The sequence below is a fragment of the Solanum dulcamara genome, chromosome 8 (assembly GCF_947179165.1).
Source record: "Solanum dulcamara chromosome 8, daSolDulc1.2, whole genome shotgun sequence".
Lineage (NCBI taxonomy): Eukaryota > Viridiplantae > Streptophyta > Magnoliopsida > Solanales > Solanaceae > Solanum > Solanum dulcamara.
The window spans coordinates 71,193,970-71,215,759 of record NC_077244.1 but is presented as its reverse complement, the minus strand read 5'-3'; the positions used below and the strand labels follow the sequence as shown (position 1 = coordinate 71,215,759).

General features: G+C 38.6%; 1 protein-coding gene across 2 annotated transcripts; it reads right to left on the bottom strand.

Annotated features, from left to right (window-relative positions):
- Positions 1 to 158: 158 nt before the first annotated feature.
- Positions 159 to 21,425, bottom strand: LOC129901730 (formin-like protein 20). 2 transcript variants are annotated; one of them, XM_055976989.1, is made up of 17 exons: positions 20,836 to 21,425; positions 19,327 to 20,033; positions 19,025 to 19,246; positions 15,966 to 18,931; positions 15,762 to 15,885; positions 15,408 to 15,479; positions 14,012 to 14,110; positions 13,792 to 13,833; positions 9,876 to 9,956; positions 9,755 to 9,805; positions 9,592 to 9,676; positions 6,955 to 7,049; positions 4,302 to 4,373; positions 4,108 to 4,224; positions 1,791 to 1,859; positions 1,622 to 1,688; positions 159 to 968 (listed from the first exon to the last, which is right to left on the bottom strand). In XM_055976989.1, exons 1-17 carry the CDS (start codon positions 20,906 to 20,908, stop codon positions 817 to 819), a joined length of 5,094 nt encoding a protein of 1,697 aa, XP_055832964.1. In that variant the 5' UTR covers positions 20,909 to 21,425; the 3' UTR covers positions 159 to 816. The 2 variants fall into 2 exon arrangements, with proteins under 2 accessions (XP_055832964.1, XP_055832965.1); XM_055976990.1 differs by having other exon boundaries at positions 9,592 to 9,673.
- Positions 21,426 to 21,790: the final 365 nt, after the last annotated feature.

Below are 21,790 nucleotides of genomic sequence, written 5' to 3'. Positions count from 1 at the left end.
AATAATAAGATTTCAAGATCAATGAATGAAGAGATCATATTATTTTCCAAAATTTGACTCTAAGGTGGGAAACTAATCCTACAGCCTACATTAGTTACATTGATATTGCTAAAAATACCTATTTCTATCCTCTTTCTATGCTTTCTGTACAACTTTCCCTGTTGGATTCCCATGATAAGGAACCCATTTCTATGTTACAATGAAAAGAATCAACTAGAAATCTAAATACAGGGGTGGGTTAGTAGAGCTTTGTACAAACCACTCATGTTACACTTCCAATTTACAGTTTGCATGGCATAATCTCCATCAAGGCGAACACGCCGACACTTGAGTGACTACATTTGCACCGACAACAACTCCACCGTGTAGGTTCAACAAATGCATACCCAAATTTGCATTCTTTAGATGCATTTCTCTGTTTAATCATGCAGCACACGCTCCAGGATGGACGGCAGACACGATCACCTGTCAATAACAAAATCCAGGCGATCGATTTCTGGACCAATGGGTTGCTTACATCATCCAAGATCTCAGACGACAGCGTGTCTTCTTGAGCTTCTCTCTGCATAGCACTCCAAGAGCCCAGACAAGAATGTGTCCTTTTCAGTTTCCCTCTGCAAAGCACTTCTGCCATTTCCAGGTTCACGAGCTCTAATGTTCGACGTTCTTTCTTGAGCTCAGAGAAAGCCAACGCCAATAGATCAATATTGGAGGCTTCTGGTTTGACTTAAGACCAATGTCCTTAGTCAACACAGTTAACCAACAGACAGAGGCCACATGACACCAAAAATTCCCTGAAGCATGAATTATCCCCATTTACTTCTCACCTTCTTTCTTAAGCTGCTTCCTTTCTGCATTCTCCATTTCGGCTTCCTTCTGAACTTTCTTCTTATCTTGTTCAGCCTGCTTCAAGTTCTCCTCATGGGCTTTCCGGAACAACCTCACAAAATTTAAGAGGGTTGCAGTGACTGCAGAGTATAAAACAGATACCACACAACAAATAATTAGGAGTCAAACCCTCAATAGCTAGCGCACAAGTGAGAACGATGCGAGAATGAGCATATAAGGAATAAGATGCACCAGATTGAATAAAATTGCAATGCGGACATACATTCCGAATTTCTCTAGTAAATTCTTTGCATGTAACACATATACCAGGTGGTGCAAACCAAGTCAAATGCTGATTTGATTAAAGTTAGCTCATTTTAACTAGAAAGTACAGTTTAAGCTCCATCCACAGCTATGCCCGAATGGTTTGGCAGAGCACTAGACAATGTAAGCCTCTACTAGGGAACTTCTCCACATATGCTAGATGTCCCAAGTTTGATAACTTAGAAATCTTGTTGGAAAAATTCATGTCTGGTACAATCTTAATTGAATCTAAAGTTTTCTTCCTCGGAAACAGGCTGAGTATATTAAGGAAAGGTTTCTATTGCCAAGGAGATTAGCAGTGGCGTACCTGTAATACACCTATTACTATATTTTCATATTTGGTAGTGTAACTCTGAAGGACATCAAAGGCAACAATGTAAAGTTCACAACTCTAGGGGACTACTTTCATCAGCTCAATTTTGTTACCAGAAGGCCAATGAGGGGATAAAATATCTTGTACAAATGCTACCTTGTTCAAATGGACATTTGGCAGGATCCTCATTAAAATATAGTGCAAGTGCATCTGCATTTCTGCCCTGTGCATCAAGTACAACCATAAAACATATCATTGATCCACTATAGAAATTGATTCTGTAACATAATACAACAAAGAGGTGACTAAATGCAAAGGAAATTACCGCCACAGAATACAACTCCCGGAGAGAGCCCACCTCTGCTTCAGATGCACCAATGAATTCCTTTAAGGTCTGGTTTACCGGACATAGAAAATTAAACTTATAAGGACCAAAAGATGGCGCAGATTATACTAAATTCAAGTGAAAAAATGATTGCAACTTAATATCATCATGGTAATGAATCCTATCAACTTTTATGTTAAATGAATGCTAAATTAAGGAAAGAAAGTAGAAAATGATAAAAGATAAAGATATTCAATTACATGAGGATGCCAAATGGTGCTAGTACTTCAAAGTGCAGCTGCAAGCTAAAAGACTATTCTATCCATCAATCAAGTAGGAGGAAAAAATGACAATCACAATTCTTTGTTATCTCCTATCCAAATGCAAACCGCAGTGCTTTACTTCTCCAGAAAACTATTGCCCTCTTTTTTTGGGAAGAGGGGGATACATCAGTGAAGATAGATAAGAAAAATTTCTCACTAACAGCAACAATTTTCATCCTGCTGTCAAACCATTAGGGACTTATCAAGACATAAAACTATGTTTCATTTTATCAGCTATCATAGGTGAATACTTGTAAAAACGATACTCTTAAAAGGAGACCAAGGCTTTTGTGAAGAAGATGGATCATGGGCCTAACTCAACCGAAAGCTAGCTCATGAGGTGAAAATTGCTCAAGACCATATAAGGAGACAAACCACTCATCCCTCATCTAATGTGGGGCACTTAACAACTTTCACTTTGACCAAGGAAAACTCTTTCACATATCACATAAGAGGTCGACTTGATTTGTTTAAAGCTAGATTGTCTATATTCAAAATTGACAGCTTAACAAGCATATATTGAATATGAGTGAAGTGTGAAAAACACACCTAAACTATCTCCTTTTTTCGAGTTTCATACCTAAACTATTGGGAGTGTGTAAACTATCACTCATTAGTTTGAAAAACACATCTCATTGGTGTGTGTAATACACTCTCTCTTTTATTTAAAAGAAAACCTTTCCACATGACATTCCACATGGATAAAACATTCTTGATAAAAATTAAATAAACTATTAGTATTAATTAAAAATTAAAGATTAAAGTAGCATTATCAATAAAAAAAGAAATTATTGTTTAAAAAATAAAATTTAAAATATTTTTCTTACCCCACTCCACCACCTCCTCCCCCGTATCTCCCCCTCCCCCCCCCCCCAAAAAAAAAAAAAACTCCGCCCAAATTTACTTTTTTTAAAAGAAATTCTTTTATAAATTTTTTTAAAAAAATCTTACTTCAATCCCCTCCCCCAAACCAGCCACTCATTCCCAAAAAAAAAAATTAAATATTATTTCTTTAAAAAAAAAAAAAAATCTACCCCACCCCATCTAACCTTCCATTCTCAATTTTATTTTATTTTACATTTTTCTCATTTTGTGTTAGATATATACATACGTTCTTAGAAAAGTATTTTTTCCAACTTGCTTACTAAATATAACAAAAGTTAAAATTTTATTTTAAGAAAAATCTTGCGGCAAGTATAAAATACTTTCCTAAAAATATATGTATATGTCTAACAAAAAACGAGAAAACTGAAAAAAAAATTGGGAGCAGATGGTTAGATGGGGTGGGGTCGAGTTTTTTTTAAAATAAAAATAATATATAATTTTTTTTTGGAAGAAGGGGGTGTGTTAGGGGAGGAGGGGGAAGGGGGAGGGGATGTGTTGGGGGGTATGGTGGATGGAAGTGGTGGAGTGGGATAAGAAAAATGTTTTAATTTTATTTTTTTTAAAAATTAATTCCTTTAATTTTTTTGGGATAGTGATATTTTAATCTTTAACTTTTAACTAATACTAATAGTTTATTTAATTTTTGTCTATGTGGAGTGTCATGTGACAATTTTTTTTAAATAAAAAAGAGAGTGTAGTACACATACCATCAAGAGAGTGTAATAAAAGAGAGGTGTGTTTCTCAAAATAATGAGTGATAGTTTAGATATGAAACTCACAGTTTCAATAGTTTAGGTATGAAACTTTAAAAAAATGGATAGTTTAAGCTTGATCTGCTTTAAGGTTAAAAATGGACCTTGTAAATAGAGACGGGGAAGGGGGGAGCAAACATGAAAGATAAAGACCTATAAACGCGTCTGAGCTTGGTAAAGGACAATTTGCAACAGAAAAGGACTTTTTGATCCAATTTTCAATTCTACAGGAAGAGGGAGAAATCTAGGAAGTCCTAAAATGCAGTATTGCAGCACTCCTAAAGTGTAGGAGACTATAAATTGTGAACACATGGAGCTGAGATGTCGTTTATGAAAGATTTACAAGCACCGTCTTACCTTGCAAAAGATTTCAGACACGGGGCCATCATTCGCAGATGACTCTAGTTCCTTCTTAACTTTTTCCAGCCCCTTGATGATTGCCTGCATTTCTTCTGCCAAAGACTTCAATTGAATCTGCAAGGAGAAACTAATTTCTTACCAATCTGGATGCCAAAGACTTGTCAACAGAAAGAGATAAGTAGATAGATAACCTTTGATGCAGCTTCCATGCTTACAAGACCTTCATGGAAGTCTAAAAGTGCTGGTGTCTTGGAAGCAAGAACCTGAGAAAAGAGAGATAATGTTAACATGATTACCTCACATAGTATAATCAGTTAATAATGCCTTATTCAGAGAGGAAGGATAAATTAGGATAAAGTAAAACATGATAAGATGTTCAGGTAAAAGAATAAATAAAAAGAAACGAAGAAAGAGATTCTATGTGAGAAATGTTCAATCAACAAGTAAAGAAGCATTACATGGAAGAGAAGAAAACTGTGAATAGTACTAAAGGAAATCGACAAATCCTTTACCAGGAAAAAAAAACAATGAACATCAGTCGTATGAGGTAGAATACAAGTGATATTTCATATAAGCATGGCTTCATTAGAACAAGAAAAATATTTATGATCTTCAAGAGAGTAATTAAGAACATTGTGTAGAATATTCTTAAGATTATGCATAATTAAGAATCCCAAAAATATCCTTATTTCATTTAGCTCAAAGCTCCTTCATTAGACACCCGCTTGTACTTCCTTTTCATTTTTTATGCATAAGATAGAGAGTTCTAAAAAAGTTAGAACTCTTGAAACTATTTAGAAGTCTATTTCTTAGTAAAGATATTATAATATAAGAGCTTATTGCTGGATAAATAAAAACCAAAGATATTGATAGTGCAATCTCTTTATTGCTAAATCACTATGAGCTCCAGAGCAAGTCCAATACAACTTTTTCTTTGACACTGACATGAAATAAAGATTCCATATGCACCCAAATAGTGCAAACTTCCTGTGCAAGGCTTTGATGAAACAATTTCCAACTAGATGCTTGAGTTACAAAATGATGGAATTTTTCAACCATCTTAAAACCTAAGTTGCGGGGACTCTTCAATTTTGATGCCGCACCCGTGTCATATTCTCCAAAAATGCACTACTTTTGGAGAATCCGACACGCACATGTTGCTATTTTTGAAGAGTCTGAGCAACATAGCTTAAAACTAATAGCAGTTGCAATTGATTGATTGTGATTTTCAGAACTCTCATCCTTTTCAGCCTTTGAAGAAAAGTTTTTTCAAAATGCTTTCTAGACAGTCAACAATGGAATTAAAAAAAAGAAGGTGAAAAAACAAAAATAGAGGAAATAAAACCTATAGGAAATATTAATGGTTTAAAACATTTTTGGTCATGAAGTACTTTTTACTGATAACTGCATAGACAAAGATACCACTTTTAGTTCGAGCGGATTGAGATAGGGGGGCTTATTATCTCCTATGTTGTTCATCTTGGCAATGGAAGCATTGATCAAAATGATGGATAAAGGGGCTTCACTGCAGCGATTGGGGGGCAACAACACGTGAGTGGTTTCAGTCCAATTAATAGAGGATGAGACTGAGGCATTTTGTGATGTAAATAGGAACCAACTAAAATACTTAAGGCAGGTGCTTACATGATTTCAGGTGGTGCCAGGTCTCAAGATCAACTTTGGAAAGTGTGAGATCATCCTAGCGGTGAAGTTGAGAACATCGACAATTTAGTACAAGTGCTTAATTGCTGGGTTTGGAGCTCTTCCCAGCAGCTACATCGGTTTTGCCCCTGGGCGCTCCGACAAGGACCAAGCAACACAGAATCCATTGATAAAAAAAAATAGAAAAGAGGTTCTCAGGATGGAAAACAAGGTATTTGTCAAAATGTGGAAATGAAGAGCATACTATCGAGCATTTTCACATACTTTATGTCTTTGTTACAAACACCGACCAGTATTACAGGTAAATTGGAAAGACTTTAAAGGAACTTTTAGGTTCTCAGCAAATGGTGCTAGGAAGTTTCACTTGATTCGTAGGGAGACTGTAACGACGCAAAGAGTTCATGCGGCCTTGGGGTGAAAGATGTCCGGGTTGTTAACAAGGCCTTATTAGGGAAATGCCTAAAGTTGATAAGAGAGCAGACTCTACAGATGGAGATGACAGCGGAAAAATATGGGATTGTGAAAGGAGAATGGAAGACAAGAGAAAACCTACATTCCTCTTTGAGTGCGAGGAACATTTTGAAGGATTGGGGAAAAATTCAGTAAAAGTCACTTACATGGCAAGGGGTTCAGGGTTAATTTTTGGGGCACAAGTGGTGTGGAGATAATGCATTCAGATTCACAATGCCTAACAATTATAGCATTTCCAGCAAAAAAGAGATGACAGTCCAACAAGTTCAGAGGTTACATGAATGGGAGTCTCACTGGACTAAGGGACCGAAGGTTTAGAAGGAACCTTCCAAAATATGGTTGAATTGTTCTATAAACAAAGCTATAGCATAACTAGGATTCTGGGAGGTGGAAAGAGAGTAGTGGGTTGTTTATAGTAAAGTTTCATCATAATAAACTCATGGTCAGAAAAGCATCCGCAATTTCACTTTATCAATTGGATTTCCTTTTCATGCATCCATGAGATTCCAGTTTGTTTAGAATATGAGGTAACTTTTGTAGAGAATCATATTTTCTTTTAGATTCTCTGCTTTTTGGTATTCCACGTGCATGTGAGAGTTTTCTCCCAATCATAAAATTATTCTACCTTCTCAAAAATAATTAATTAAACAGAGGGGAAATGTGTGAACACAAGAATCTTTTTGGAAACAGCAAAGATGAAACGGACAGTACCTGACAAAGATAATGCATGAGTGTCATCTTGTTGTTAGTAGCACGTGTATCAGTGAGCTTCAAAAGACTGTCCAACTTAAATCCAATGGCAGAACCTGGAGTAAAGAATTACATGGAATTTAATCTTGAAATTTTGTTGACCCAAACTTCCAAACTTTTTGTTCAGACACCTTATAATGTCCTCAACATGAAATCAGATCTTAAGTTCCATCGGACTAATTCAGCCACATAAATAAAGCATAATTTTCTTAGTGAAAGAAGCAGTAGTAAGTTATAATCACACTCATGTTTATACTCATAAAACACTGACTATATTTCCAAAATAGAATCTACACTAAACTTTCCAGATCCCAAAATCGCAAAATCCACTAACTTTGGAGCAAAACTATGAGTCAGCATCATGAATGTCATCTCTCCAAAATTTTGCAAAGTCTATCAAATTAATGAATTATGTGGCTTAACTTTCTAAGTTTGCACACTGATCGTGAAACTAAATGAACTCCAATGGAGAAGAATGGATATAGAGGATCATATTGCCACCTCAACTAATTTTGGATTACCAAACAACATACTTAGGGTCAATGCTTATGCTACTTATTTAGGTAGAAAATGATACATGTGAGAAATATAAGAGAAAAAAATTATTGAATTGTGTATCTACATTATTACACAGAGCCCCTATTTATAGATACTACAATACAATCCTTTACCAATTAGGATACTATTTACTATTTTTATTCCTACTAATATTCCTATTTCTATTCCTATTCTAAGTAGGATTGTATATACCTATTCCTATAACACTCCCCCTCAAGCTAGTGCATACAAGTCATATGTACCTAGCTTGTTACAAATGTAATTAATACTAGGACAGATGAGGGGCTTGGTGAGATATCTGCAAGTTGATCACTCGACTTCACAAAATTGATAGTCAATCTCAATATGCTTAGTCTTCTCATGAAATATTAGATTTGATGTATAATGCCAGTCAATCTCAATGTACTTGGTCTTCTCATGAAATACTAGATTTGATGCATATGTCGATACAACACAGAGTGATAAATTCTTGAATTGCAGTGTTGAACTTCCCGAACAAAGTTTGAGAAGACTGTTTCACACCATAGAGTGACTTACACAATCGACATACGAGGCTAGCAGACTCTCATTGAGCAACAAAATCAGGTGATTGCTCTATATAGACTTCTTACTCGAGATTCTCGTAGAGAAGAACATTATTACTGTCCAGCTGATTAAAAGGTCAATGGAGAATGACAACCATAGATAGAAAAAAGGGACATATGCTATTTTAGCCACGGAAGAGAAAACATTACTCTAATCCAACCCAAATATCTGAGTATATCCTTTTTATATTTGGCAAAAGTAATCTGAAACAGAAAGAAAACACAGCAAAACAACTCAGATTTGTCGGAAACAATGCAATGGTCGTTGGAAAGTGCATGAAATCTGGTATAAAATATATGGAACGACTCAAAATCAAGAGATGAGTAGATTTTAAACAAGAAAGTCACCTTAAAACTGGCAGGAACATGCTCATGCACTGGATTATTAGATTTGATGGCTGAAAGTGGTCACAATCTGAGAAATAAAATTATATGGATCGGAATGATGGCATGACCCTACTGAGAAAGAGAATGATATGGGTAGGATCGGAATGATGGCACGAGCTTACAGAAAAATAGAAATTATATGGGTAGGGTCGAAATGATGGCACGGCCCTACACAAATAAGAAATTAGTCATCGGAAAGATGGCACGGTGCTATGCAAATCGGATATGAAAAAATAGTCACCAGAAAGATGGCAAGGTGCTACACAAATTGAATATGAGAAAGTAGTCACCGAAAAGATGGCACGGTGCTACACAAATAAGATATGAAAAAGTAGTCACTGGAATGATGCACGGTGCTACACAAATCAGATATGAGAAAGTAGTCCGAAAAAATGCACGGTACTACGCAAATTAAATATGAAAAAGTAGTCACTGAAAAGATGCACAGTGCTACACAAATTAGATATGAGAAAATAGTCACGACTTTTGCTAACATAATCATTGGCCCGACGGGCGGCATATATGGGTAATAGTCGCCCGCCGGCAGCAGAAGCTCTTTGATTCTCTACCAAAATCGTAGAGGCTCTGATACCATGTGAGAAATATAACAGAAAAATATTATTGAATTGTGTATCTATATTATTACATAGAGCCCCTATTTATAGACACTACAATACAATCCTTTACTAAGTAGGATACTTTTACTATTTTTATTCCTACTACTATTCCTATTCCTATTCTAAGTAGGATTGTATATACCTATTCCTATTCTAACAATACAAAAAATTGAAACTAAACTCCCCCTGAATTACTAAAACAAATATTTCCCATTCTAGCAACACACAATTATTGTTTTGAGTTTACCCCATAAACAAAGAGCATTAAGTCCCACAGTTGCAACATTCAAAAAAATCCATTATTGTATTTTAGAATAAAATTTTCCCCATAACTTTATATTTGATAGAGTTGAAAGTTTTGAAAACCTACATGATGGGCATCAATGGTTGGTAAAAAAAAGCTTGTAAAGTTGTAATGCTCACAGAGACATTCTAAAAACAGGAATTCTTACCTCTGGCAGTTCCCTCATTTAATGTATTCCCTAGAAACAAAATTTTCTTCAATATCTCCTTCAATTTTAAAGAGCTTCGGACCTGCTACATGCACATCGATTTTTGTTAAAAATAGGTAAAAAGAAAGAACAAAGAAGAGATATGCAGAACCTAGCAAACTACCTCTTCGCATGCTGAGTTCACAGTGTTTAAGCTTTTCTTGAAGTCTGTCACCTGAAATGAAGCTAAATTCAGATGACACAGAAATTACTTTAGTACAGAAGATCTGTAGATGCACACAAACCTGAGACTTGAACTGAATCTTGAAAAGAAACACTCTTAATTTCGACTCTACTCGTGGCACCTTCATCAACTCCAAAAAGAACTGACAGTCAAAGGTAAAATCAGGAACACCGGAGAAGCATGGGATCTAAGCTAGAAGGTACTGTAAAATGAAAGCAAGTATCAGCTATTCCTCAAATCTTGAAATTGCAAGACCTCCAAAGGCAGGGAAAAGAAACAATTCTTTCAAGAATTTCCCAAACGAGATAACGGAATAAGGGAGTACATCATAAATATAATCCTTTTTTCACCAGGGGAAGGCCACTAGTGTTGTTAATTATTTATTTAGAACTCAAGATGTTCATCATTTGGTCAGAACTAAATATATTGCCTGAGCAATTAAAATTTGGTCAATGAGATCTCGTCATTTTAGATTTCACGTGCTGGTTAAGATATCCTCACTAGCCAAAGGAAAAGAACAACTTCCAATTATACTAAGGTGGCACAATGGTCAATGGATGTCAGTATACCAGAGGTGCAGCTTCTAAACTATGTCAAAGAAATTCCATCCTTCTTTCTTCTGTTTCCTCAAATTTGTGTAGGCCTCCTTTCTATTCTAACAGTTGCCAAAGTTAATTGTATATTTTCTAGATCAAAGAACCCCTTTTCTCTCTCTTATTTTCCTGTTCTTTTTTACCTTAGTTCTTTCCATTATTATCGAAACACAAATTGATGCAACATGCTCATTGGCTCTCTGCTTTCCACCTCCTCTTATCTTCGCTGCGGCTCCCTATAAACATTGACACATTCTTCTTTCCTCCCTCTCACTATGACTCTCATAGTCAACCTCCTACTGTCACGTATCTGGAAGCTTTTACAGAAGTTGGTAAAAACTTTAAATGGGGCAGTAGGCTAGAGACCAGCAGCAGACGTTGAAAGGAAATAGCTAGCACCAAATAATAGTCATTAGGATGCACAGATGCATCCTAGACTTTGACAGGATAGGACCCTTGATTTTTCTATCAGAATATTGGAACTCATAAGGAGCTCTTGTTTTGTCCATGTTATAAGCTTTGTATGACATCTGTTTCAAACTGAATTTGGTAAATGATTAATTCATCAGACAGGTTGACACTAACAATGGAGATTTCACCATCAAAGAGAAAACGCCTTTGTTTAATTCCAACCAAGTTTATTTTGTTTTAGTTCATTAATGAGAAAGTAATCTTGTCCTTTTTCAAAATCTCTCTCTTTTAAAACAGAAGTCAGTTAATGTTACTGATTCTATTAGATGGTAAAGAAGACTTCAGATTGTGCAGACTTGTCCTTTTACTTAAGGATATCTACCATGTCCAACCTAGTAAATCATGTTACATTGCACAAGCTAAGATCCTGTAACACCCCAAAATTTTTTCACTAAGATTCGGACCATTCTTCATGTACGTATAGGATCGTACTTGACGATTTTAAAGTGCATGCATGAGTTAGGAGCAATTCCTAAGTAATTTAAGGGTATTATATGTGATTTAGAGTCACAAGGGATCCCTAAAACCAAGCCAAGTCCAAAGAATTCGTCTCGGCTAAGTTTCCGAATGAGTGCGTATAAGGGTCAACTCCCAACGACCATATCTCTTTGAATATAATGAACTGGGTGGCCCACGACCTATAAAATTAAAGGTCTTTGAGTCTTCTTTCCAATGCCACCAAGATTTCAATTTTTGGAGTTCGGAGTCAAAAGTTATGACTAGTTTACGACAGACTATCACTGTAGGAATTTCAGGCCTGGACTATCACTGCAGGAATTTCAGGCCTGGCGCTCCAGTGGCGCCCGGTGCCACTATAGCGCCAGAAACTAGCCTCAGTAGTTTGTCCCTTGGCGTGACGCGCCACTAAAGCACCTGCAGGGTTTTTAAGCCCATTTTCCAGATTTCAGAAATTTCAGGCTTGGCGCTGCAGTGGCGCGGCGCGCCACTATAGCGCCAACAGGGTTTTAGCCCATTTTTCCAGATTTTTGATGAAGGGAAACTTGGACATTTTCCCTAAACATATATACACTAACTTGGAATGTTTTGGACCATATTTTTTCAGTCTTTTGCCTCTCTAAAAAACCCTAATCTTCATCCTCTTCTCTCTCAATCCATCTCCAACAAGATTTGCCCTCAAAAAAATTCAAGGATTTAAGCTTCCCATTGAAGACCTAACAATAAGGTTTCTTCAAAATCTACTCTAAGGTATGTAAGGCTACTCAAAGCATGGGTTGAATCCACCCATGTGCCCTACATCTTCTTTGAGATTGAATGTTCATAAGAATGGAGTTTCTTGATAGATTTATGTCCAAATGAGTCTTTTTCATCTATTAACTTAATTTTTTGTTATGTTGATGTTGTTGAGTCAAGAAATTGATAAATGCTTATGTTGATGTGAGTTGATTGATATGAATTGTTATACATAATTTTTATGTCTAAGAGTCGGTTGATATGAGTTGTTGAATATATTTTTGTTAAAAACTTAAATATTTTGAGTATCTTAAATTGTTGATCTAGAGTCTTGGAGTCTTGATGAGTCCCCAAAAGATTTGTAAAATGAACGAAGGAATGATTGGATAGAATTAAATTTCACCATAAATGCATATTTAAACTACTCTTGAGATGTGATTGGGATTGATTGGATGGTATGATTGGTTGAGATGTTGATTGCGATAGAATTGATGAATTGACAAGGCCCCAAATGAGACTTGTCGATATGATTAGATTGAGTTGATTGTATAGAGTTTTATGAGCATTGAGTCTTGGGAGGAGTATTGAGCACCGAATTGGGTAAGAGTAAGTAATACTCGAATCCAATAACTATGTCGCCAAACGTAGGAGGGGATTGGACTGTTAAAGTCGGATGTTTCCCAAATTATTGTCCTGACATGATAGGACTTGATTGGTTATGGATCCATGATTAGTTGATTCGTTCATACCCTGGCAAGGTATGAACGGACGTGGCAATAACGTCGGCTTGTTGTACTATCACTGGCTCATAAGTGATAGTTGTCGGATAAGAGAAACTCTCATATAGGTCTTGATAGTACTTTGAGTCGGATTGAGTTGAATTGTATGTGATTGGTCTTGTCTAAACCATATTCTTGTTTAGACTTACGACACTTGATTGAGTTGTTCCTTCCTCTGAGTTGAGATTCCGAGTTGATTTGATTCTTCCTTGATGTTTGTTTCATTCGGCCATTTTACATACTCGTACATTCCACGTACTGACGTCATTTGGCCTGCATCGTTTCATGATGCAGAGACAAGTACTAGAGATCATCAACCGGCGCACCGTTGAAGATCTATTCACTTCCAGCTAGTTGGTGAGTCCTCCTTATTTTCGGAGGATACCGAAATTATCTTTTTAGCTTTGATTATTTTTCTTTTATTTTGAATTGTGGTAGCCATGGACCTGTCATTGGCACCTCCTAGATTGTTGATAGAGGCTTCATAGACTAGAGTGTGGATGTTGTTGATTTGTTTCGTTTTGACTAGTTTTATTCTTACTAGTTGTTGATTGGATATGTGGTTGGCCTTTGGCCTTAATTATGAATAGTATTCTTGTGAGTTGAGTCTTCCGCTAATAGAATGTGACTGAATGGAAGTGTGATTGGACCAAGTGGTTCGCTTGAAGGCCAGCAATGGTTTTCGAGTGCCGGCCACGTCTAGGATACCCTCCCGGGGTGTGACAGATCCAATCGTCAAATATTAGTTACAAAAGATTTATTTAACACCAAATTCAGTTCCAAAATACCACTGGATGTCCCAACTTCATAGAGAACCTACGACAACATATCACAGTAAAGAGAGATGAAAACTTGAAAACGATAGGCATTTATAAAAATGACATAAAACAAAGGCCATCATCATGCAGTGATTAGATAGTAACTATAAAATTGATGTGCTAACCTGTTCACACTTTCCCAGGAGCTCCTTGTTACCAGTGTAACCCTGAGCAGTTGTATTAGTAAACAATCATTTAAAAGATTTAAAAGCAAGAATAATAATACTTTGCAGAGATATCAACTGAGAGAGAGAGAGAGAGAGGAGAATGAAAGGAGTAGAGGAGCAGAAAAGAACGACAAATCAAAGTCAGGAGGGATAAGATCTTCAGATCAGTAAACTTTACCTTAAGAAGATCCATCTCATCTTTCGTAGGACAAAATTTTATCAGATTCTCCACCTGATCTGCATCTAAAATAGACTCATCCATTGCCAGTGCAGCTGCCTATGGCCATAACAGAACCATTGTCAGTGCGTTTACAAGAGAGGACTAGAGAACATTGAGAGGGCAAGCATGAATATTAATCAATTAGTTTGGCCTCAATCTAAGACCAGTTGGATATGCTCTATGCATGCTTGATATGCATTTTTCTTTATTCAGGCCTGTTTCATTCCAACACAAAATAATGCCTTTTATTCGTTTAAAGTTTGTCTTTTCTTGCAAATTAGGTTCTCTAAACCTCGCACTTCTACACCGAAATCACCAAGGGACAAAGCAAAAATATTCAAGAGAAAGGGAATCACCTAGGTCTACCAAGTAGAGCTCAGTATGTAAAGAAACTTTCTAATTCTATTTTCTGTTCTCCGTCTACCCTAATTTCAGGTTATACACATTTCTAATACACCTTGACAAAGAAGGACAGACTGTAGCCTCAGATTCTCCACATTGTAAATAAAAGGACCAAAATAGTCGAAAGAAAAAGTAGAAAGATGAAGGAGAGCTAATAGAAGAAAGGAAAGTCCTATGAGGTCTCATCATCTTGCGTGGGGTCCTAGACCATTTGAACCACAATGAGAAGTCTAATTAACAACAAAGTAAGATGATGAACAAAGATAAGCTGGATTAAGAGCTAATGCCCAGGTGTTGTTGTATTCTTTTCAAGATTAAAGGAAAGGAGGGAAAACAAATGACGGATCGCTTATACTGTGACTTGATAAGGATGGGTAGCTTGACTGGGCACCCCAAACACATTTAAAATATATCAGCTCTTCTTTCTGTATAACCTAAACATAGTCTGAATTATGTGAACCATGCTTACATGACCAGGTAGCTTTCCTGTGTCACCAGCATTCCTTTTTCCCTAGATTACAACACATATGTTTAGCCTCTAGAATTTTATGATGTGATCTGGAAGAAAAGTTTAAACTAGTAGGATATTGGAAGAAAGCAAATAATTTAGGTCACTGACAAGGGATCGGTATTTCCTTATACTATTAGCCATGAGCAGTTTAAAATTTGATACGCACAGTGCAGTCTGTGACTTCTAGGTGGGCTGAAAGAAGTGAAATTCAGAACGTTTGAAGATATATAGTCTCTCACTAACCTAAACAAAGATATAGAATCCCACTATCTTATTCAGTTACGTTGCATGACTTAAACCCCCCCCCCCCCCCGCCCCCCACATGTGCGTGGGCTGCGCAACCAGACAGAGAGTTATTTTTCTGTAAAAATAAAGGAGGCAAGCCTTCAAAGAAGAAAACTATAGAAAATAGAAAATATTTAAGAGAAGCACTAAACTAACCATCATGTCTGGAAGTGGCATTTTCACCTTTGTGAGCATAATCTCCGTATTGTTTGCCCTTCTTAGTTCAACCTACCGAAGAAATACAAAGGAAAGAAATTAGGAAAATAAGAATTCATGTGAAACAGTTAAATAAAAGAAAAAGAGTTCCTCAAAATAACCAATGTCAAATTCTCATAGAAGGCAACTACAGTTAATCATATAAGAAGGATCTGGCATAGAAAAAAGAAGAAATAAACATGATAGGACCATGAGAGACTGCAAGAATAAAGCATCAAAATAGATAGCAGTCTATTTTTGTTAGATTCTTTGCAGACAGTTCCTAGAAGAAAGGCATTGAGTAGTATTAATTACCAGATGAACCTTGTCTGGTTTTGAATCAGCAGACTTCTTCTTTGCTCCAGATTTACTCGCACTACTCGACTTGGGAGTGGCTGAGAAAAGAATCTCAATTTCTGACACATCAAACTCTGGTGCACTTGATTTGGAGCAAAAATTATCAGTATTTCAGTTGAGTTGAATATAAGCACTGTCAAACTAAAAATGCCTGGAACATACACTTGAGGCCCTCCATGTCTCTGCAGTTCCTCCCATAGGCTTCCCTGTAGTGCCCTGGTTACCTTGCTCCAGTGCAATGGTTTTAAATTAGATCTTGACCGTGAAAGTGCTGGAGCTCTCCCAGCAGGAAGTCCTCCACTGGCTGCCCCAGGTCGTTTAGAGCCAAATGGTGGTGCTGGGGGAGGTCCACCACCTGGAGCTCTTGGAGCTCCAGGTGGGGGAGGTGGACCAGGTGCGCTGCCTCCGGGAGGTGGGGGGGGAGGTGGACCCGGTGCTCTGCCTCCAGGAGGTGGGGGGGGAGGTAGACCTGGTGCTCTACCTCCTAGAGGTGGTGGAGGAGGTGGACCAAGTCCTCCACCTCCAGGAGGGGGTGGAGGAGCGGGTGCTCCGCCAGGAGGAGGAGGAGGTGGTGGAGGACCACCACCAGGGGGAGGCGGAGGTGGTGGAGGCCCTCCACCAGGGGGAGGTGGAGGAGCTGGAGGGCCTCCACCCGGGGGAGGTGGAGGAGCTGGTGGGCCGCCGTAAGGGGGAGGTGGAGGAGCTGGTGGCCCGCCATAGAAGGGGGGTTGAGGAACTGGAGGGCCGCCACAAGGTGGAGGAGGAGGAGCCGGAGGAGGTGGTGGAGCTCCTGGTAATGGAGGAGGAGAAGGCGGTGGAGCTCCCAACAATGGAGGAGATGATAAAGGTGCAACATGCAAAAGAGGTGGAGGAGGCGGTGGTGGTGGTGCTCTAGATAAAGAAGATGGGGTGGAAAGAGGATGAGGACAAGCAATTGAAGGTGGAGTATCGTACGAAAAGGGTGGGGGAGGGGGAGTTGGTGCTGGAGCATTTCTTGAAGGAGGTAAGGGTGGAGGAGGTGGAGGCAGAATTAATATCGGAGAATTTCTTGAAACAGGTGGGGGTGGGGGTGGGGTTGGAGTTAGAGGTTGAGTTGGGGTCGGATCATTTCTTGGTGGAGGTGGAGGTGGGGGAGGTGGTGGTGGAGGTGGAGGCAGAAATGACATCGGAGAATTTCTTGAAACAGGTGGGGGTGGAGGTGGAGGTGGAGGTGGAGGTGGAGGTAAAGGTGCAGATAGAGGTGAACTTGGTGGAGACGAAGGTGGGGAAGGTGCATTTAGTGAAGGAGTTGAGGTTGGAACAAGTGAATCACTCTGTGAAGGTGGTGAAGGAGGATAAACCTGCATAGGAGGTGGTGGGGGAGGTGAAGCTGAAGCACCAAGTAAAGAAGGAAGCTCAGGTGAAGAAGGAAGTGGTGGTGGTGATGGAGCACTCATTGTTAGCAAAGAAGAAACTCCAGGCACAATTGAAAATGGCGGAGGTGGTGGAGGGGGACTGTAAATTGCAGGTATAGGGGGAGGGGGAGGAGGTGGTGGTGGTGGTACAGTGGATATCCCAAACCTTTCTAGCTTTGGTGTAGTGGGTGCATGTGGAGGTGGAGGTGGAGGTGGAGGCGGAGTTAATGCTACCAAGGAGGATGTTGCACAAGCCGCACTTGGCAAAGAAGTGGGTGAGGGGGTTGGTGACAATACCCTATCAACTCTCAGTACAGTAGAAAATGTGGGTGGTAAAGGTGGGGGAGGAGAGCTACCCATATGAGCCATTCTCAAGCCATTTGATAATGGAGGGGAAGGCGGAGGTGGAGGCGGGGGTGGTGGTGAAAAAGATTTGACATTTTGACTATGAGAGCTACCTATATGAGTCTTTCTCAAGCTGTTTGATGGTGGAGGTGGAGGTGGAGGGGGAGGAGGAGGGGGAGGTGGAGGTGGTGATAAGGATTTCACATTATGACTAAGTGATAGGATTTGAGAAGGCGGAGGTGGGGGTGGGGGTGGAGGTGGAGGAGGGGAGAAGTGGTGGGTCAAAGAAGCAGTTATATTATGGCCTTCCTGCGAAGAGTCAGGTGGCGTTGCGGAAGCTGGCATGTTAGTACTTGCTTCCTGAATAGGAGGCAATTCAAGTGATAAAGTACTTGGATATGGAAATGAAGGTAGGGGACTTGAAGGGGATCCCTGAAGGTCAAGTGCCTGACTCTCAATTGATTCTGATGAAGAGGTCATTGCAACAGGTGCCTCCTTGACTGTTGACATGTCTAATGATGCAGGACATGAAGAGCGTTTCTTTGGAATATGACCTGCCCCAGCTAGAATTTTAGCTTCTGAGGAAGCTCGAGGAGAGGGCGATTTTGATTTTAATCCAGACTGAGAATCCTTGGTAACAGCAAGCGCAGGTGGAGCACTCTTATACCTTGATGCTGGATATGCCACATGCATTGAATTAGTGTAAGAACCTTTATTAGAAGGGATCCACCGAGACACTGCATTTGGCTTTGCCAGTCGCGACAGAGTTCCCAGAGATTCTTTCTGTTTAGATTTATTTTTAGGTCCAATCCCATCTGCAGCAAGTTTGGAGTTGGATGCTAGTTGTTTCTTTAGGGATGAAGGTGCCTTGTCATTCTTTCCGTTATTGATATCAACAGTCAACTGTGAACCCTGCTTCTGTTGTCTAAAGGTGCCTTCTACATATTGCTTATCCTCCCCTTCTTCTGACATGACACTTGTCCCCGGTGTTTCTGCTTCTGAGTCCTTATGACTAGAAACATCAGAAATAACAGCCTCGGAGTTTATCAAGTTGTCCTTATCCCCTAAATCATTTTTTTTTGATGCTTTCTGAGTAGAATCCATATTTCCTTCTAGTTTGCGATTACCTTCAACAAATGCACAGTCTTGAAAGGCATGATGCTCCAACTCTTCTTTCCATATTTCAATGTTTTCATCATCCTGCATACTGTCCTGAACTGAATGGGCATCAGATTCCCCTCTTCCATCCTGTCCATCAACAGCATTGGTGAATATCTCTTCCACCTCAAAGAACTCGTCCGGTGAAGCACCTTCAGTCTCATTATCATCTTCATCTGGTGCTTCAGAGGTGATAATATGTGGAAGAGCATCAGCATCCGAAAAGAGTACCTGGTACAGTAATGAGCATTCTTCAACTCCTATAGTTCCCTGTTAAAGGATAATGAAAAAAAAGAGCCAAGTTCAGAGGAACAAATACCAAACCTCTGCTTTGAACTCCCTAGAAAATTGGTCTTTTGCATCCCATGGGACATCAACTTCATCACGAGTTAACATCAAAACATTTGAGCGAATAAATGCCGTGTGAAACATAACTCTGAATATCATTACTTCCCTAACTAGATCATCTTCCAAATGGATGCACTCAAGAACAACATCTCCTTGAACACGACAATGGATATCTATTTTCACCAGTGCACACTCTTCCTGGAGAGGGGAAGTCAGCAGAATACTTCAGATTTAAGCTAATTACCTGGTAGTCTCAAATGTTTGAAGCTTAGCATTACCTGTCGGTAGAGGCGACCATGTTGTTTTGTGTTTGAAGTTGAAAAGAGGAGTTTAGAACTCCTATTGGATGTCGGTGAAGCAGGGTCCAAACCATAGGCACGAACCACCAGTCGGCAGCCCCTCCCACCATCAAATTGAGGAAGGACCCTGAGTATAATACAATCTAAAGCAAAAGGTATATCTGATGGCAGCCAATCTAAGCCAATATTTCTTCTGGTGATATAGTGAAGATATCTAAGCTGAGATGGCTGTGGATTCAGAGGTGATAAAACATAAAGAAGTTCCCTAGGAGCTTGCCTGTATACCATGTCAAGAGTCTTCTGCTCGCCGGTGTACTGTTCTCTGTACAAAAGAAGACCAGCAAGCATGAAAGCAAGTACAGGCCACCCACCCCTCTCACAGTGCATCAATAGCACATTTTGTTGGCCCTCGATTGAAAGCCAACTCTCACTGGATCGCAAGAAGTGCTTGATCATCTCCAGTGGCAATACAGGACACCCCTCATATTTCCGAGGATAATCCATGACAGTCATATCATACTGTGTTAATATATCTGATATTTGACTCCTGTGATCTCCTTCTTTGAAATTAAAAACCATGAAAGAAGCATCTGGATAATGATCCTGCAGCTGAGCTACAATACCTCCCATGTACGTCTTGTACTCATATTCGTCCAATGCGTCCGTTGAGAAGCAACAATCAAACACTGTAAAAGTGAGTTATAAGAAAAAGCAAGAAGCATCAATAGTCATAAAACCAACCACATGAAATATTGGTCTAAGTTACATCCACCTTTAAGATAATGAAGATAGTAAGCTTTGCAGATATCACTTAAAATTGTAAAATGAAGTTCACCTTCCAAGCCACAGAGCACAATAGCTAGGCAGCAACAACAACATACCATAAGTGGGGTCAATGGAGGGTAGAGCCTATGCAAACCTTACCCCTAACTTAGGAGGTAAAGTGGTTGTTTCTGATAGATCCTCTGCTCAAGGAAAAGCATATAAAAGCAGATCGAAAAAAGAAATAACAGAAGTGAAGAAGTTATGGCTACAAAGCATTCTGAAAAAAGGAACAGTAACTACAAGAGAGCACATTAGCTAGGCAAACTACCAAAATGATGGAACATCAGATTTTCATTATTCTTTTTAACGACTATATATATATATATATATATATATATATATATATATATTATTCAGCTCATTCACTGCAAAGCAAATTGTGATATTCTCATAGTTAAACTGAACGACAGACATTTCGAAATGTGTAAGGTGTAGTTCCAAATGTAGCTAACTATGATAATCATTTAAGCTTTTGTTTCAAAAACAGCTGGAAAATATGTTTTTCCGGGGAAAGTTCCCTGTTTCTGTAAAACTGAACTTTTTCACCCAAAATCCATTAGAGAAACTTTTTCGGATTATTGCAAAAACTGAAAAACAGAAATGTGGCGCAAAAAATACAGAGAAATGTCAAACACAACAGAATTTGGGGGAGAAAAAGCATACCATAGACCCTTTCAGAGATCTCTAGAAGCCGATCCGGCGGCTTCCGATAGAAGAATCGTCTGAACAGCGCCATCTAATGGCGCCGTTTCTCTATCAATCGCATACAAAAAAAAAACTTCCGGTTCCCCCTCTTCGTTTAACTTCCAATGCACACCAATTGATCGGTAAAATGTCTCAATGGATCCTCAAAAAATTCCCACAATACGACATTTGATCATTAAAAAAAATCCAAAAATGGAATAACACGGTCGGCGATGAATGCAGAAATCGGAGCTGGGTTTTTGTTAAAATGAAAGCAGCTCAGTTACAATTGAAAGAAATTGGATAATAAGGTTGAGAAAATTGTATTAAGAAAGATTTAGAGTAAGGGAAAGTGACAGTAAATTGAAGAAAAAATTTAGGCACTAAGAAAATGAAATGAAAATGATGAGATTCATGATCATTGCCATTGATGATGAAAGTCTGCGAGGTGGTAAGACAAACAGGAACCGGATTCGGGAAACTGACCCGAACCGTAACTGTCACGGTCGTTGTTCGTTAGATTGGACGATCTAATGTGTACGTGGCACATCCCAACAAAGCTGACACAAAGAGAATGTCAGAAAGGAGATCTTACTTTTTGTTTACCAACGACATCTTTGTAAATAAATTTTAAAAAGTCATAATTTGAACGTAGTATTTTGTCCTATTAGGGGCCAATTTCTTTTTCTTTTTCCTTTTTTTTTGTCTTGTTTAATTTAAAAAATTAACCAGTAAGAATTACATAAATCTCATATTGTTAAAAATTAATTACAACATATATTCTTACGCTTTTTCAAATTATAAAAATCTTTTAAATTTGATGGAATTCAAATACATCCCCAAAATGCTCTGATACATCACGTCTATGTTCTAAATACATCCTAATACATCACGTCTCAGTTCCGAATACATCACTCAACGTCTCGATGCATCA

Coding starts and splice junctions, on each gene's coding strand:
- LOC129901730 (XM_055976989.1), bottom strand. CDS start 20,908: ATGGCGCTGTTCAGACGATTCTTCTATCGGAAGCCGCCGGATCGGCTT. Junction 13,834..14,011: donor ATGAGATGGATCTTCTTAAG/GTAAAGTTTACT, acceptor ACAACTGCTCAG/GGTTACACTGGTAACAAGGA. Junction 7,050..9,591: donor AAATGAGGGAACTGCCAGAG/GTAAGAATTCCT, acceptor TCTTTACTCCAG/GTTCTGCCATTGGATTTAAG.